We start from the raw sequence: 19,153 nt of genomic DNA, 5'->3' as shown, positions 1-19,153 counted from the left end.
GAGAAAACACTTTGCAATTATTTATGCGCCAACGAATTTTCCTCAACGATATAAACTATCGATGGCGTGATTTTTATTTTAACGAGCCGCTACCCGCTACAACTTCAAATCTCAACAAAAGCACCGAACATCTCGTGCTTGACATATCATTCACATCATTCTAATCTAAATTTTCACGTGTAACCAAGTTTAAATTGCAAACAAACAAGAAACAGAATAATGCATCATTGATCACCAACCGAAATAAATGGACACGACAGCCGCAGCCGGGATCTAAATTCCTAAAGCAAAGCAATGATCTAACCTCTGATACCGATGATTAATTTACCTTGTACCGTGGCCTCGATGTCACAAATCGCGCCCTGTCAGAACGTACCCGTACAGACGAGTCAGTATAATTTTCCAACATGCCAACAACGGCAAACCAGTACTCAGCAGATGCAAACTGCTACATGCGGTCCGTGTTCCGGAATTTCTCAAGGTAGAAAGTCAATCGTACTAATCAAATATTAATATTTTTAACATGTTACATATAAATTAAATATATATTAAATTAAACAAAATATTTTATTTAAAAAATGTATATATATAAAAAAAATTATACAAAATGTTAAACTATCGCTCTACTTCGTCTCTATCCAAGGACCCTTCGTTCGCCAGCCAGACACTTATGTAGTAACGCACCAATGTGCGTCGCAACCAATAACGAATCCATGCCAACCCGTCTTCCAAAGTCCGTGCAACCCCCTGCCGAATCATCCCAGCTGCGGCCAGCTGCCGCAAAATATTCTGGATCAGATCCGTGCGTGTGTCAGCAACACCGCGCCCATTTTCATCCTGCCTGGTAATTGCCAACAATCACCGGCGCCTCAGCAGCAGCAACAACAGCCGACTTTGCCGCAGGCGACGGGTTTGCCTCCTCCGACAACAGCCGCGTATCCGCCGACAGGATTGACTTATCCGGCCGCGTGTTACCCGCCGCCACCGCCGTTTTATCCCTATCCCGTACCCATGCCGTTTTACGATCCATCTACTCGCGCGCGAGATATCGCGCAGAGTTGCGGATGTTACCGGCGAAGGGACGTCGATTCGACGGATATCAGAAGCGTCGCGCGAACCGCCGGTTGTCGTTTCGACTCCGATCTGGACGAGCATCATTGCGTGCCTACCACCGACGACACCATCTGCGCGAAGAGAAACTGTCCGTCTTCGCTGCATCTTCAAGCATTGGCATCTCAATTCCTCTCGATGCAGGGTATCATTGCGTGCGCTGCCACGCGATTGATATTGCGCAAAGTGCCCGGTTCGAACGTAACCACCACCATGGAAGATACGATGGCGAAGGCGCAGAAGGCTATAAGCGTTTTGACAAAGGATCAGCTGTTGTCGGAGTCGAGGAACGCGCAGCAAGTTAACGCGCTGATCAACTTGCACATGACGGCCAATCCGCCGCCCAATATCATCCCGATCCTCACCCTGGTACAGCTGAAGATGAATCTGCTGAAGGCGCAGGTCGAGGGACTCATCAACCAGAAGATGATGGAAATTCAGGGCGTCGGTGTGGAGGTATTAAAAATTTTATTCTTCATATATATATACGTTTAGTCTTCTTTTGTTAAAAATAATAAATTGTAAAATTTATTTCTAACAGATGTAAAAATTATAAAGAAGTATAAATTTTATCTCACTTTAATAATCATCAAAAAATGAATTACATATAATTTATATTTTAAAATATATTTAATTAAGATTATTTTATTTCCATTATATTGAAATTAATTAAAACTAATGATAGTCTAAGACTTTATTAACTCTGATCTAATAATAAGTTGTCTATAAGATTCTAATTTTATTAAATCCTAAAAGTCATAAATATAATTAAAGAAATATTTATATATAAAATGATTAATTGGAATATTATTAAAAACACTAATATATACATCCCAAGGTGGAGACGGAACTTATAGATCCCACGGTACTCGCTCTAAAGTCCGATGCCGAGCTACGAGACTTCCTATCGATATTGCGACAGAAGGAATGCGATGAGCGAGTAAACGTGAATTTCGCACCCTATCGCTCGCAGCGTGCGATCGCGGAAACTCGGCTGAGAAATATTCAAAACAAGCTTTGTCAAGTGGAGGCCGAATTCGATCGTAGACGGTGCGCGATGCTACCGGCGCCGACGTTGACGTCGCGCATCGTGCAGCAATTCTCCAGACCGTGTTACTCGGCGAGATTCGAGGATCCCAGAAGATTGTACAGCACTTTACCCCCGGACATTCCCCGCTCGCCCGATCCGTTCGTCTGCGCGAAACCGCGCAGTCCCAAGAGGCTGCTGCTGAAACCGTGCACGAGCAAGCCCGAAACTAAGTCGACGCAAGTTACTGCTCCGACAACCAGGACGCCCGGCAATCCGCCAAAAACCACGACCGATAGTGGTACCGGTCCTACAAAGGAAGGTTCCTCGACAGCCAACCTTCAGCGACCTTCCAGCACGGAGGATTGCACCTGCGACAGGACGACGTCGGACGAGAGCGTCGATGAGGCTAAAAAAAAACTCCGTCCGAGGATCGTCGAGATAAAGGCGTGTAACGTCGAGGAACCGTCGTCCTTGATAAAGCTAACGTCGAACGTCTGCGTGAGATACGGAGCGAATGCGCGAAAATGTAACGGGAAAAGCGACGTGGAGACTCCATGCGATGCGAAATGTTGGATGGCCAAAGCGTATATCAATGTCACCGACGATGAATCGGCGAGGACTTTAACGGGATCGGAGAGCGACGCGATTACGCTCAGCGAGAAGATCGATGCAGAGGACGTTTGCGAATCGCGAGATGCGATTGAGATTCGAAGCTTGGGCCAAATAATGGATCGGCAGGAATTTACAAGTTCGGCGGATCTGCGACAGTTTGAAAAACAAGCAGAGACTGCGATCACAATTTCGAGAAAGAATGAGGCAATTAAGGACTACGACATTGAGACTAGGCGCTTGCAGGATGTCTCGTCGCCGAAAGCTGAGCAGACGGAGGTGAAAACCATAACTATTGAAGAAATCACGGACGATGAGCCAATTTCGAGTGCGCAGGAAACAAAGCGAAAATCACTGAACGACTATACTTCATCGCTAGAAATTACGTTAAGGTCGAAGAGAGACCAGCAAGAAGGTGAACGGAAAGATAAAAACGGCCAAATCTTTTCCGCGATTGAAACGATAGACCGAAGCGCAAATCAAGTACCAAAAAGCAAGAAAAAGACGAGATTTCACGACGAGATTGTTTCGTTGATGACAAATATCGTATATAACGAAAATTATGAATATCGAAATGAAATTGATAAAAAAATAGTAACAAGAGAGATGAGTATAACTGCCGATCAGGATATTGAAAAATTGGATAAATACAGTTCGATAGAAAATCTAAGAAATGCCATCACGCACAATATTATTGGAAAAGATCATCCACAGAACATGTTTCTAGAAAGACTTGAAGATCTTTCAAAGCTCTGCGTCGATCGTCAATGCCAGATTGCATCTAAGGAAAAGAAAACAATATCTTTATTAAGAATAAATCTCTTTGCTCCGTTCAAGAATCTGCATAAATGTAGGGCAGGTAAAAGTCATTAGTTCAATCCTCTATCTTAAAAAGAGAAAAAAATTGAAAATAAAAACAATTTAAAAATCATTTTTAATAAAAATAATTTTTCACATTTCCATTAATTAATTATAACAATTGCTTTCAATTAAGGAAAAAAAAATCATCAGGAAATAATTGTAAAAATTATTGAATATTAGGTATATATAATGCAGAATTTTAAATCTCAATTTTTTATACAGATAATGAGAGAAACGGAAACGACGTAGGAGTTTATCCAAGTCCGATAACGAAAGGGGGAATTACGGCTAGGAAACGTTTATCCCACTGGAACGATGTCGCAAAAAATAGCCCGGAAACTCGTTACAAGGATAATGCGCGTTATCCGCATTCCAGTACGAAATGCGAAGAAAGTTTTGTGTCAGAAATATTTTCTGTTATCGCCAATCGCGTGATTGCATTCGTCAATAAAGTAATTACATTGAATGGAAGACTGTCGTATCCGAATCGTGGCGTAATAAAAAGTAAAAGACATTTAAACATTAATCCCTTACGAGAAGCAGTCACTCCGATATGCAGTCACCCCGAGCTAAAAAGATCACGAATCTTAAAAGATCACGATCCAAATATCTTGCATCGTCCCTTTAATTTAAATCGAGGAATACTTGATATAATCAGCAAACGTAATTTTCGTGACGCGAGCTTATCACGGGTTTCTACGGGAGAGGGATATGATAGGATGCGTAAAGTAAGACACTCGATAATCCAAGACCAGGAAAATGATACGAAATATTTATTGATCAACACATCGAGTCGTGATTGCGATCTTACGCTGATACGTGATTCAGGACACCCTTACGAGGTCCAGAGAAGCCTTCTGATACGCAGTCGATTGAAAAATCGTTCGAGTACGCAGGACCCTCCACATCCTTTTTCGCTTTTGAAACGCACTGGGAAAAATTTACCTCAGAAATTCCATCAAACGAGACGTAATGAAAATATAGAAACGTTCAAAGAAGGGAAAATACGCAAATTGAAGAATAGCGAAAAATTCTGGGGATTATCGGAAGTTATAAAAACACGCGATAAAGTATCAGAAATGAGGGAATACGGTACTGAATTTAAACAAGTTTTACGCGAATATTCGCACGATATTACGAATAATAATGCATTTAGTACGCAAAAACGCGTAATTGTTGATAATATCGATTTAGCTGACGATGAATTCGTGATAAACGTTCATGATTATTCCGGATTGCAAACTGAAATAAATACAAATACGTGCGAAAATCGCAGCATATGTTTATTATTATCTAGCAGCTGACAAGAGTATACTGTTATACCAGCAAATATAATTCGGAATTATAAAAATATTATTTATACGACCCTCTCCTTCTCGCTAAAAAGGTAAATAAAGTACACAATTATCGAGTATAATATAACTTCGTTCCTTTATTAATAACTTTTATTCCTTCGTCAGTGATCTATTCTTGTCGCTATAGCCGTCTAATGAGAATCTTTAAAATTGTGACGTAGTAACAGTGTATGACGATAAAGTTTTGAATGCGCTTTTCCAGAATCAGTTTTCGGATTCTACAAAAGAATGGGAGAGAGTATTCGTGGAAAAAGTATTCATTACATATTCCACGTGCACTCGCATCGAACTGACATGTAATCATTACAATACGAACATATGCATATCAAGCACATTTTAATTTCTTTATAATTTTTCGATCTCTAATTTATTTATTTAATATATATTAGATTTCTTACATCCTAAAGTCGATTATCAGTAGAAAATGAACGAATTTAACGCATTGGTTATTAAACTAATATCGCAACAACGGAATCCTGTCTTCACATATCAAAATACACAAATAACAACGTCACATGATACTGCCCTATATATGTATAATATTCTTCACTGAATAAGATGATGCTTCATCATGGATCGAAATATCGAAGACATAATGGAGATACACAATTGGCATTTTACACAAGTAATGTGAAATTCATATTTGTGTGTGGAAGTGTTAATGTTCGCGCAAATTGTAAATACATACAAATATCAAACTTTGCAATGAAAAAGCAATTCAAAATATTAGCCAGTTAGAGCCATGTTAATACACATTATTAATACATGTACTCCTCAAGTACATACTGTAATATCAAAGTTATAAACGGACCATATGCTTAAGATAAATATGCTCTAGATCTCTTATAGAACTACGTCTAACTGCAGACTGAAGAGACACTTGTGGAAGAAAGATCGAACCTATTATTGTGAAGTATTTAATCAGTCACGACAATCTCTGCTTTTATTATGAAAGATTTCGTTTTAAAAGGAACTGAGCGACATCTCCATCGTCACATTTCAAAGTTTAACAAATCATCGCGTAATACAGTGTCAATTTAATACACAGTATTTTACGATTGTTGCATATACATATATATTAGATATCTCGATATTTATATATAATTAATGAAAAATTTATTATTTTTTTAATTATGTGACATATACAAGAATTTAATATCTACAATTTTACAGATCTTTTGTTACTCGCGCGGTATCTTAAAGAATAAATATTTGATCTTCTCTGTAGCTTGTTGCTACTAGCTACTTTAGCGAGATACGGCCGTCAAACATTCAAGAAATTAGTCCGTTATTGGCAGAATCTTTTATGAAAAATATGTGTGTATGTGTGTATGAAAGAGAGATAGATTACAAAACAATGTATTGCAAACAATATACAGGGTGATTCTGAACAAACATTTGTCTTTAAAATATCAAATTCTTGAATGAATTCTAAGACGATTTTTCCTCTTGCAAAATTTCGCCCGGAGTTTAGTTTTTAAACTATAAAGGAAAATAGTAAACTAATTACGGAACGAGTACAAGAGGTAGGCAGGGACGGCGCGATGTACGTAGGCGATTACGTGGGGCGATCGGCTGATCAGCCGGCTGATCGCCGCGATCAGCTGATTGCTATACGCGACGAGTGTAACAATCAGTGTGTGTGTGTGTGTGTGTGTGTGCGCGCGCGTGTGCGTGCGTGTGTGTGTGTGTGGTGTGTGCGCGCGCGTACGTACGTACACATTCTCATACACACACACTGATTGCTACACTCATCGCGTGTAGCAATCAGCTGATCGCGGCGAGCGCCCCACGTAATCGCCTATATCGCTCCGTCCCTGCCTACCTCTCGTACTCGTTCCGTAATTAGTTAACTATTTTCCTTTATAGTTTAAAAACTAAGCTTCGGGCAAAATTTTGCAAGAGGAAAAATCGTCTTAGAATTCATTCAAGAATTTGATATTTTAAAGACAAATGTTTGTTCAGAATCACCCTGTATACTACTATATATATATGTATATATAAAATTTTTTCTCAATAATATATAAACGAGTGATAATTATTTTTTGGCGTGGTGCAACAATTGCATATGGACATTCGTTCATAATACGTGTGTTAATCTTAAATCTAAAAATAAGAAAAGAAAAGAAACATTTTTTTGTTAAATCTCTCAATCAATATCAATTATTTTTAAAAATATTATTTTTGATGAGTAAATATATACAAAAATATTTACAGAGAGAAATACATGTACACCATTACATGCAAAGTAATGGCATATTATAAAAAAATGATATATATAAAAAAAATTTAGTTAAAAATTAATACTTTCTACGACAAATCTTTGATCAAGAACTTAAACAACTAAAGTACTTGCAATATATGATTGCTGAAGCATATCTTTTACATTTATAATGATACAAATTGCAAATAAATTTTTTTTATATAATTTAACAAAGAACGAGATAATAATCAATGATCCAAGATTAGATGAATGCAATTATGAATACATAATGTAATGTGTAATGAATCTAAAAAATCTTCAATACATTGTACATATGTTACCTGTGCGCTATAAATGTAAAAGAAAAACTTGAATTACTTAGAAAAACCATGATAGTCACGAGCTATCAGCTATTTTTATCATCACCATAATAGACTTCAAAGAAACGTGACTATTGAAAGTTAAGTAGGCAATTGCGCATCTTTAAATTTGAGATTTTATTCCGAATATATCTGGATTTCCTTATCCAGATATATGTGCAAGTTGAATTTCTTGATTCGGAACGTCAACTTGGACAAAGGCACGATTGACCATAGATAATACTTGTGCAAAATATTACTATGTAAAAATTAAAACTCTCCCCATACATTTCAAGAACTAAAATAACAATAAATATAAGCAAAGCGAATACTATTTTTTGTATACAATGTACAATCGAGAGAGGTTCTGTCTCTTTCTTTACTTTCTAATAAAAATATTCAGAATCACTATTTTTTCGCTCCAAAAACAAAAATCATTCAGACGCACCAGTTCCCGCTTTCTCAGTTCTCGCTAAGTTCATTATAGTTTTTTTTAAATGTATTAAGTTTTCTTTTTAATTCACGCCTTTGGTATACTCAGCTCTTAATTGGCCGAGTGTTACTTTTATATCGTGAAAACTCGGTCTTTTTTCTGGCTGTAAATCCCATGCCTATTAAAAAAATAATGTGTTTTACTAATGATAAATATGTAATGTAATGTATATAATGTAGCAAAAATCAAGGAATCATTAAAATTTACCTGTCTCATAATATCGTAAACTTCCGCAGGACATCCATCTGGTGGTTCCATCTTATACCCTTTTTCTACACATTTTACAACATCGGCTAATGGCTATAATTACAGTAATAACGTGTGAATAAAATGTATCGTATGTTTCTTATAAAAGTTCAATGTGACAATATCACTTACAATTCGCGGATACGGTACACGACCAAAGGAATAAATTTCCCAAAGGAGAATCCCAAAACTCCACATATCAGACTTGTTTGAAAACTTCTAGAAATAGCAATGTAATAATAATAATGAATCTTATGCAATGTAATACAATGTTATAACAATATATCTTTGATTCACCTATAAGTTATCATTAATTATCATACTTACATTCTGTTTTAGAGCCTCTGGTGCAGTCCATTTGATTGGAAGCTTTCCACCATCGAGGGAAAAGTTTTCATCCCGTGCCAGTCCAAAATCGGATACTTTAGCGGAATTATCCTCTGCCACAAGAACATTTCTCGCTGCCAAGTCCCGATGAACAACATGTCTGGATTCCAGGTACGCCATACCAGCACATGTATCGCTATATGTTAAAAATGCGATTAATAATACATTTAGATATTTTATAATCGGCGCGAAAAGTTATAATTTTTACATACTATGCAAAGTTGATCTGATCCTTTTTGGAAACGTGTAATCGTCCTCTCGAGCGTAAATAATCCACTAGGGATCCTTTACTCATATATTCCGTAACCAGGTACATGTGTTGATTATTAAAAACGAGACCGAGTAATTTAACTAGATTGTCATGTATCAAGGAGGTCATTAAACTCGCCTCGGCCAGAAACCTCTGCGCCGCTTCGCTGTTATCCTTTAACATTTTCACCGCGACTCTTTCCCCTCGATAGACGCCTAACAGTACATCGCCAAACTCTCCTTTCCCGATGCACTCCCTTAATTCTAACTCGTGAGTCTGAATCACCCAACCGGCCTCTACGAACGCCTTTGGGTCGACGCAGAAATCTTGCTTGCCTTGTTTCGGTAAGGATTTTGTTAGCTGCGTGCATAAACCGTCCGCATCCTGCTCGTAATGCTCCACTAAGAGCGCTAGATTCTCGAAAAATTCCTCATCATCGATCGTTAGCTGATTGTTTTTATATTTCACCCTATAATGCTGTACGCGTCCTTGGTAGCATACACAGAGCGTGTAGTCTCCGGGGAAATTCGTTGACTCACGGACTAGGAACAAACCATCCTCTCGCGGTCGCAACAATCTTTCCGCCGTTTCTCTAGATATCTTTCCATGGAACCATCTGTAACATAAAGGTCATAAAATGTCAAAGTAAATGGAATATTATAGATTTTTAATTTATAATATTTTCAGTAGTACATGTGTGAAAAAAATTCGATTCATATATATCAATTTTCGTATATCCTAATGTTTTAAAGTTAGTAAATGTAATTTTGAAATTGTTACATCTGTAAATGTTAAGCTAAGTGTGTGATAGAGTGATGATACATACGGCATCGCGTTCAGCTTCACCTCGTGTCGCGGATTGACCGGCAACGCGGTGGTGTTGGCGCCCGGATTAATGACATTGGAGGTGAGAATCACCGGCGAGGGCGCGGCGTTCACGTGCGTGGTGATGTTCGGGGTGGTGACGCTCGAATGCGTGGTCATCGTCGGCGATACTGGATGGGACGGAATGTTACCTGCAGACAGGTTTGAAGGAACGCTGTGTTGCTGCTGCTGTTGCTGCTGCTGCTGCTGAGTGCTGTTTTGTATGAGGGGATGGGACGTTACGTTTGAAGGGATAGTGTGATGATTTTGATTGCCGTCGAGCTTCGCTTGTCGCGCTGGCGCTGACACATTCGGGTATCCGCCACCCGCATTGTGGTACGTTGGCATGGCAGTTGCCGCACAGTAGGCTCTATTAACCTGCGAAAATGAATGAAGCGCATTCACATGAGCGGGCATGATTTATTCAGTATGCCTCATTAAATAAGACGCGTATTACAGATGTTCCGGTATATTCGTGATTCATATGCAGAATATAACGCAGGGCACAAAATGAAAAAAACGTGAGATGAAGAGTTTGAGACCAAGGCGTAATTTTAAAATTTTTTTAAAAATATATACAAATATTTAATATTGTTAAATATCGCGCATAATGATCCTTATATGTATTCGTTGAATCTTGTAGCTTAGATTTCTTTCGAGATAATCTTTTAGGGTCATGAACATAATGGACAAGCATTCACCTACTTTCTCCTGTACTCCTGGAGAGAACGTTAAATTAGGTCGTTAAATAGTTGCGTATTTGACAATTTTTTTTTTCAATTTTTATCCTTCGTTATCTTAAGAAGTCGCAAAAAATTTTTTTGATAGAAAAGAAATTATGTACGAAGATGCAAGTAAGTTGCGAGGTGATCAGCGATGACTTACATCGTCGGGACGACTCAATTTTTCCGGAAGTAATACGCGTATTCGCGAGGAAGCGATAATTAATTGAACCTCGTTAGGCAAATTGGAGCTCGATATAAATTCAACCGGTACATGTATGTGCCGGACCGCGAGTTTTAATATACAGCGGTTAGTCTAACGTGCCTATTGTCTGAAGGCACCATACTAGCGCGATGCTCATCTGCCGTATTACGATGCGCCGCACGTCCGTACAAGGGACGTGTATGATAGGTGAGTCACACCAGTCGCGCGTTATTTTCACAACGATTGTAATGCGAATAAGCGTGGTAGTAAGCCTATAATTATCGGAATCTGACTAAGCGACATAATTTCTACGCGGGCTGCGTTTCCGATTGAAAATTTATCTACCGCGAGAAATCTAAAGTCGCATCCATTCTCGAACGTATGCTCTGTTGTGTCGTACTTTGAGAACGGAATTTTGTCAGACCGAATCGATTTATCAGAACACGCATTGACGCATTGAGAGAGGCTGGAGAAATCTCTCTGCCAGACGAGATGAATGAAATATTACAACACGTACGATATGCAGGGGAATAGCTTTTAAAGAAAATGCTTGCCGGCATGATTTCCTTGCGCTATCCGTATCATGATCAAGTACGATAAGACAGAAGAAACAAATCCATCGTACCGGCAAACATTGAATAATTCAACCGAGGATCTATCCTTGGTCGGGTGCCCGCGAGACGGAAAGAGAGAAAGAGAGAGAGAGAGAGAGAGAGAGAGAGAGAAACGAGCGAGCCAGTTATGTCACGTATAGTTGCAGCGAAACGTAATAATAATAATAATAATATGCGAATCGTTCTATTACATAAACTCCCCCTTTCTTCCCCTCCTCCCTTAAGTAGCCACATTTCTGTCGTGTGTCCCTGCTCCGGATTTCGAGGCAGACAGACGGATGAGAGCGGTCAAGCTTTACGTCGAAGAGAATACGAGATGCCGAAGAGAATATTAGACGAGAGTTACTCTTCGTTTTGAAAAATATATACCTCGGAGAACTCGCGCCGATCGAATTTACGATATCCGATAGAACTGCATAATTCATATCACGCTGGCCGCACGTAAACGTATTCGACGAAACAAGAACGGAGAGTTAAACGTTGAATTTTTATAGGTCAGAGAGGGTATCCTCCGCAACACCGTCTTTCTCTACGAAATATTTTGTTCACAGCCGAAAAAACGGACATCGCGCGCTCATCAAACGCGAAACGCCTTGAATATCAATCTGGCTGAATCCGAATGCGCGATGCGTACATACACGTGTAATACACGTTCCACGTCGCGCTTGTCGGGTTACCATCCGACTGCACGGCCGCGTAGATTTCAGGCTAATGAAATTTATTATCGGCTGCACGCGACGTTAATTCTTCTCTCGCCGGTGCATAACACGTGTAAAAAAAAAGCTGCTATGCAAAACTGTTGTATCGCATGCAACCGAGTACTTGAGAGAGTCATATATATGTATAGTTATAAATCTACCATTTCTATGACGCAAACTATCTATCTGAGATAGTCCAATATCGGTGATTCAGAACAAAATGCGTGCGATTTCTGTAGAGATTTCTTATACTCATAGAAAACTTGATGAGTAAAATGCATCGTGAAAAAAGATTTTACCGATCAATGAATGAATAATGGAAGAAATTGATTTGAAAATTTTATTACACACAAAAATTCAGCTTTGATTTAATCTGATATTTATTCGTATTAATAGTATTATCTTAGAATTTGTAATAAATATTTTGAAAAAATATTTTGAAAATAACATACTAACAAATATTAAATAATGTAAAACTAATAAATATTTTGAATAAATTTTTTGAAAAAATATTTTAAAAATAATGTTTTAAAAATATATAAGTGGATTGTTAATTTATTTTCAGAAAAGTAACTTCTTTAAGTACTTTCTTTAAGATCGACGGATATGTATCTACTGTTTCGTTCCTGATGCAGCAAAATGGCTAAAATTCTCGAGTTTCCAAGTCTGTTTATCGGACAGATAGAAACGCAAAGTAAGCTAAGTATTTTACAAGGCAAATATCATTGCTTGCCCGTTTCGCGAAAAAAAGGCTCAGGAAACTTCGTATGATGCACTTGTAAAAATATTACGAATCGATCGAATAGTAGATTGCAATGTCATACATATATGTTAATTTCAACAGAAAACGCAAATACGTAATAATTATGCATTTCGTATGCAAATTTCAAGGTCGACGCGGAAGTTTCTGTTTACATCAGTATTTTCCGAAGTCCAGCTTCGAGTGATTCACTCTCGGGGCGGTTTTATGCGAACCGCAGACCGCAGAGTTCGCATTGCGCGCATATTTCATCGATAGCCATGTGATTATATTCGCGTACGAAAAGCCCCTCGTTTACCTGTAAAAAGTTTTCCCGTGATGCGATTGCGCTGTGAACGTGACTATAAGCTTTCGGATCTGAACAGTAAATTGGGATAATCACACGACTCCACCCCTTGTTGGCTTTTGACAAGCAGGGCGAGAAGAATTTCTATGAACAGAGTATCTTGTATCTTGCTTGCAAAAAGAGAGCTATTTACTGGAAGCCTACATTTTTAAAGCAAAATTTCAAATTAAAAAAAATCAAATTATATCTTTTTAGAAGAGGGAAGATTTTCCCTTGGATGATTTTCCTTAATATATTTTCTTAATATATATGTATTTTTTCTTTCATATTTTCATTAATTTTCCTTAAAGAAAGATAATAATTTATAATAGATACAAAAAAATTACATGAAATGTATTATATCGCACAGTAATTGTTAATGTAATTAATTATATATATACTCCTGGACAAAATTAACGCATAATTTTTTTTCACTTTTTCTTTAAAATTTTTTGTTAAAATTTAAATATCAGCTTTAAGGAGTATATATATATATATATATATATATATATATATATATATATATATATATATATATATATATATATACACATATATATATACAGGGTGGCCCATTTTAATCCATCCAGTCGAATATCTCGAAAACCAAGTCCGGGAGAGAAAAATGTTTCAGACAAAAGTTGTTTGGTTTCGAAGGGGCCATAAGATGGTACCATTGGTTTGACCTTGAAGAATCATTTGAAGGTCACGTGAAGGTCACCTCAATATTTTTAAATGGCACCCCCTATATATTTTTGCACATTCTTGTAGCTTATCTCGAGAGCTTTCCAAAACACTATAATTAAGTACCTTTTCGTTAATTACTTTTTGAGTTATGAAGCTTGAAATAATTTCTTAATTTTACATAAACCGTAAAATATCTTGTAAAATATTCATTTTTCGATTATCTTACCTTAATACTTTTACGTACAAAATAATGAGAGGAATCAATTGGTGTAAAGAAAACACATAGTTGTTTTGAAGAAAAAATATGTAATTTGCAATTAATTCCATATTTTCTCTTAAAAACAACTATGTTTTTTCTTTACACCAATTGATTCCTCTCATTATTTTGTACATAAAAGTATTAAGATAAGATATTCGAAAAATGAATATTTTATTAGATATTTTATACGGTTTATGTAAAATTAAGAAATTATTTCAAGCCTTATAACTCGAAAAGTAGTTGATGAAAAAATACTTTATTATAGTGTTTTGGAAAGCTCTCGACATAAGCTATAAGAATATGCAATAAAAAATAGGTGGTTCCATTTAAGAAATTAAAGGTGTCCTTGACCTCATCTTAACGATGCCATCCAAGGTCAAACCAATGACACCATCTTATGTTCCCCTCAAAACCATACAATTTTTGTCGAAAACGTTTTTCTCTAAAATGCTTAGTTTTTGAAAGAAAAGTGGTGTACGGGTGGTCTAGGACACCCTGTATATATATATATATATTCTTTTTTTTTTAACTATAGCATACTCTGAAAGTCTAAGAAATCGGACGCACTCACCATGAGATCGAATATTTCGTATTCATCAAATTAGATACGCGTTACACTGAGTCGACGAAAATTTCTCGCATAGCTGATTCGTGTAAAATCGTCCGCACAAAACGGACAACGAAATATTCAAGATCTCTGGCTTCGCGAGAGCGATTTACGCAAGTCTCGTGCCCGGCACGCACCGCGGTCCTATTAATATCCCGCGAGAGAGCGTAAAAGGGCCGCGAAAGACCCGGAGAAGAGGAGGAAGACGTAACGAGGGGAGAAGAGGCAGGGGGGAGGGGGAGAAGGAGGAGGCGAGTGCGGGCGCGTGCAACAGATTCGTGCCCGGCGAACGAGCCCGTGGTATTACCGCGGCTCTTTAACAGTACACGTTACTGTACCGTGACCCGCACCACCGTTTTCCATTTGACGTCGCGCACGCACAATGGGGAAGGAGGGAGGGGGAGAGAGGACAACAAACCTTCGACTCTCCTCTTCCGACGCCTTTTCCCGGCTTCTCGCGAAGATGACTTCCGAATGCGCGACGCGAAAATTTCTGCCGACCATCGCAAGGGACACTTGTCTAGTTACTCTGTCTAGTCGCGCTGACAGTCTGTAGATTAGCTCGCTGAAACGGGATCTTTCATGGGTCAAAACGCGAAATTTCATTAGTCATTCCAGCGCGACGAAAGATATGCCAGGTCACCACTTTTCTTGTGCACGAATTCTAGAAACAATTCTTAGTGCGGATTCGTTCTCTAACAGAACTATCGACACGCGAATAATTTTCGAATTAAGTGATTAAGAAGCATGAAATCGCACAGAGAAAATATCCTCTTGATCGCGAAGACAGATATTTTATTTACCGTTTCTACGGTCTCTAATCTCGCATCTGGTTTCTAAGATATTTCTTGAATTATTCATTAGATATATTAATTAGATAGAAATTACATTATTGATTTTAACATCTCAAGACGGATAATAAATAAAATTAAACGAATGATAAATTTTATTTAGCTATACGAATGTGAATTTAAAAAATATATTTCAATATGAATTTAAAAATATAAATTGAATAAATATCGTTTAAAGTATTTTTGAATTTTTCTGGATAAAATATTATACAATCTTCAAGATGTTCGTATCATATTTTTCTCTTCTTTCTGTCAGCCTGACATATCTGAGATTTTTTTCATTCATACGGTTCTTGACGACGTCGACAAAAATGAAGCAATGTCGAATATACAAGTAGCTCGTATCTTGAAATGCGTGAACTGCAAACGCTAGCGTTGAATAGCGGGATCAAACACCCGGCACTTGGTTCTCGTATAAAGGGAGAATTGGAATCGACACAAAAAGCGGCGTTTATCTTTCGTTTCTCGAATCTCTCTAGCATACTTACTCGCGCCTCGCGCCAACACAGAGGGCCGAATAAAATAGAATTCCGTTGAATGGAACGCGAATCTCTAGCTTCTGTTCTTTCGTGCACGCATCGTAACATTAATCCCTTCGAATTTGTCTTGCTCGAAAACGAAGATTGACTCACGATAGAATGTGGAGATAATCTAGCGTAATGCAAAATGTTTTTGAAGCAAACCTATGCTTTGCATCGAGTATCCATCTTCCTAAAATACTGCCCCTCTGAAACAGAAATAAAAAATTGTTAAATTTCTCTATGATCCTTATCTTAATCTCTACATCACAAATATTTTTCAGGAAACATCCACAAAAATTATTGCGGATCATTAATAGCGCAATTGATAAGCGAAAAATATCGCCAATATTTATGAACTAAATGTTTATCGCAATGCGATAAGTAAATAAAAATAGAATAACCGTGTCCTTTGCTTGCAGTGTTTTCCTATAATGATCAGTCTTTTCACAGATATTATTTTATGTACATAGATGCAACTTAAAGTCACGCCATCCGGTGTAATGTCACACGTCTTTGTCGGTGCCTTCCTTGAACCGAATTAATTAGATAAGAGGAACATAGGATAAAATCTCGCTCGATTTTGCGGTCGCGATTCGACAGAAAAGGAGGAAGGACGTTCCATTTAAGGCGCTCAATTAAGCTAGGACTACGTTATTCATTGCGCGCTAGCGTCGCCCGTTAACTGTATAATTAGCCAATTACTAATTGCCTGGGTTCACACGAGACCGGGGCCAGTTCGAGACACCGAGATACATTAATCACTCGGTCGTTTCGTACAAAGTTCCTCTCGCGCTACGAATCGAACCGGATCATGATGTCAGGGGATATAAAGACGAAAACGCGTATCTGGATAAAAGCCCTAGGAGTCGATATTTCTAATTAGTAATAGTCCCAATTTCTAATTCTGTACCTTTTGGGAAGATACAGGTTCTTCCTATAAACATTCAACAGCTAAAATTAGACGATAAACTTTATCTCTCTTTTTTTACAATTTTGATTTTAGAAAAGAGAGTGAACTTTTTGCATTAATTGATGCATGTAAATTATATATATACTTTGAAATTGTATTCTAGTATCATTACAAGTAATTTTTTCATCAAATAATTTTTTCTTAGTACTGTATACATATTATTTCTTTTCCTATTCTAAATAATTAAATAATTTATTTCAATGAACTGATTAAAACTTTTTATTCTTGTTAAACACATGAATGACATAGATGTTTCTATTCTCAGAACATTTTGGTTACAAGATGAAATTTAGAAAATGATTATTCGATGAAAATTTTTCTTCATATACAGGGTGACCCATTTTAACTTAGGCAGCCAAATAACTCGAAAAATAAGCAAGATAGAGAAAAATGTTTTAGACAAAAGTTGTATGGTTTCGAGGGGGCCATAAGATGGTATCATTGGTTTGACCTTGAAGAGTCATTTGAAGGTCACGTGAAGGTCACTTCAATTTTTTTAAATGGAACATCCTATATATTTTTGTACATTCTTGTAGCTTATTTCGAGAGCTTTCCAAAACACTACAATTAAGTACCTTTTCGTTAAGTACTTTTTGAGTTATGAGGCTTGAAATAATTTCTTAATTTTACATAAACCGTAAAATATCTTGTAAAATATTCATTTTTCGATTACCTTACCTTAATAGTTTTATGTACAAAATAATGAGAGGAATCAATTGGTGTAAAGAAAACACATAGTTGTTTCGAAGAAAAAATATGTAATTTGCAATTAACAATTCCATATTTTCTCTTAAAAACAACTATGTGTTTTCTTTACACCAATTGATTCCTCTCATTATTTTGTACATAAAAGTATTAAGGTAAGATAATCGAAAAATGAATATTTTACAAGATATTTTACGGTTTATGTAAAATTAAGAAATTATTTCAAGCATCATAACTCAAAAAGTACTTAACAGAAAGGTACTTAATTATAGTGTTTTGGAAAGCTCTCGAAATAAGCTACAAGAATGTACAAAAATATATAGGGTATTCCATTTAAAAAAATTGAAGTGACCTTCACGTGACCTTCAAATGACTCTTCAAGGTCAAACCAATGATACCATCTTATGGCCCCCTCGAAACCATACAACTTTTGTCTAAAACATTTTTCTCTATCTTGCTTATTTTTCGAGTTATTTGGCTGCCTAAGTTAAAATGGGTCACCCTGTATAATAATAAAGAATGTGAATTTTCAAGCAAATCATGTTTAACTCGACACATTTTTTAGTTAAAATTCCGATTATTTATTCACAGTTTTGTTGATGGCTTTTTCTCTATTGTCAAAAAACATGTAATACGAAATATTTAAATCCTCCTCTTATAGTAATTATTTTCAAGACTTTAGGAGAGACAAATTTTAACTTTTGGCAATACAATCAAACTAAGAGAAGACCTGCAAAGTAGAGGAGCTCCCTTTCCATCTTGACATACCTAACATCTCGCGCATTTTCTCTCTCGGTGGATCGGAAATATTGACGTAAACGAGTAAGACGGCAGTTGTCGATCGAGAAAACAGACGCGGGCTTGCGTTGGAGTCGATCCGTCGTTCGCCCTGCGACGTCCGGATCTGTCATTTAAATACCGCCCACTGAGAACGACAGGAAACAAAATCGTCTCGGGTATAACCAAACTCTGGCGTGTGCGCGGATCCCGGGACGAGAGAAACGTCACCAAGGGGAGACGTCTCGGCGCCGCTCCGGTCGCACGCACGCAGGCGGACACGGTGCACGCACGTACCTGCGTACGCGTAATGCGATAATACACACCTAGATGCGTTTGCGGCGAAACGTACCGCCGTGGAGGCCGTGGAAAGAGGCGCACGTATCTGGCCGTGTGATCGGCCGGAACTTAGGCGCGAACGAGGATGCGGACGGACACGCGGGACACGCTGTGACAGCCGTGCGCGGACACGCGCACGAATATTCATGGAAACACTGCACGGCGCGAATCGCGTACGGGAACACCTTTACGAGAAACGTCACTCATTCAGGTCGAGTCGGACGGCCATTTTACTACGCACGATTCGAGTGAAGAGAGGAGTACCTTGATTCGTGCACGATACCCTGAAATTGTCCGCGCCAGGGTATTGATGGACTGACAGCGTCAAGCGCTCTTTCCACGCATG

The 19,153-nt window shown here is 37.8% G+C and overlaps 2 protein-coding genes across 12 annotated transcripts; one reads left to right on the top strand and one right to left on the bottom strand.

The window, feature by feature from the left end:
• The first annotated feature begins 94 nt into the window (after positions 1 to 94).
• On the top strand, positions 95 to 5,258 carry LOC145959198 (uncharacterized). The gene is made up of 4 exons (XM_083077812.1): positions 95 to 481; positions 644 to 1,566; positions 1,949 to 3,608; positions 3,833 to 5,258. Exons 1-4 carry the CDS (start codon positions 316 to 318, stop codon positions 4,912 to 4,914), a joined length of 3,831 nt encoding a protein of 1,276 aa, XP_082933938.1. The 5' UTR covers positions 95 to 315; the 3' UTR covers positions 4,915 to 5,258.
• On the bottom strand, positions 5,023 to 19,119 carry LOC145959200 (tyrosine-protein kinase CSK). 11 transcript variants are annotated; one of them, XM_083077819.1, is made up of 9 exons: positions 18,795 to 19,065; positions 18,422 to 18,616; positions 15,984 to 16,222; positions 9,730 to 10,145; positions 8,866 to 9,519; positions 8,594 to 8,789; positions 8,399 to 8,485; positions 8,228 to 8,320; positions 5,023 to 8,138 (listed from the first exon to the last, which is right to left on the bottom strand). In XM_083077819.1, exons 3-9 carry the CDS (start codon positions 16,080 to 16,082, stop codon positions 8,043 to 8,045), a joined length of 1,641 nt encoding a protein of 546 aa, XP_082933945.1. In that variant the 5' UTR covers positions 16,083 to 16,222; positions 18,422 to 18,616; positions 18,795 to 19,065; the 3' UTR covers positions 5,023 to 8,042. The 11 variants fall into 11 exon arrangements, with proteins under 11 accessions (XP_082933945.1, XP_082933943.1, XP_082933944.1 ...); XM_083077817.1 differs by having other exon boundaries at positions 18,460 to 18,616; XM_083077818.1 differs by having other exon boundaries at positions 18,460 to 18,595.
• Positions 19,120 to 19,153: the final 34 nt, after the last annotated feature.

This window comes from Camponotus vicinus, unplaced genomic scaffold (assembly GCF_025532165.1).
Source record: "Camponotus vicinus isolate PSW18456_S1 unplaced genomic scaffold, iyCamVici1.0 SCAF_1, whole genome shotgun sequence".
NCBI lineage: Eukaryota > Metazoa > Arthropoda > Insecta > Hymenoptera > Formicidae > Camponotus > Camponotus vicinus.
Note: the sequence above shows the minus strand (reverse complement) of the source record. Positions and strands in the feature narration are given on the sequence as shown.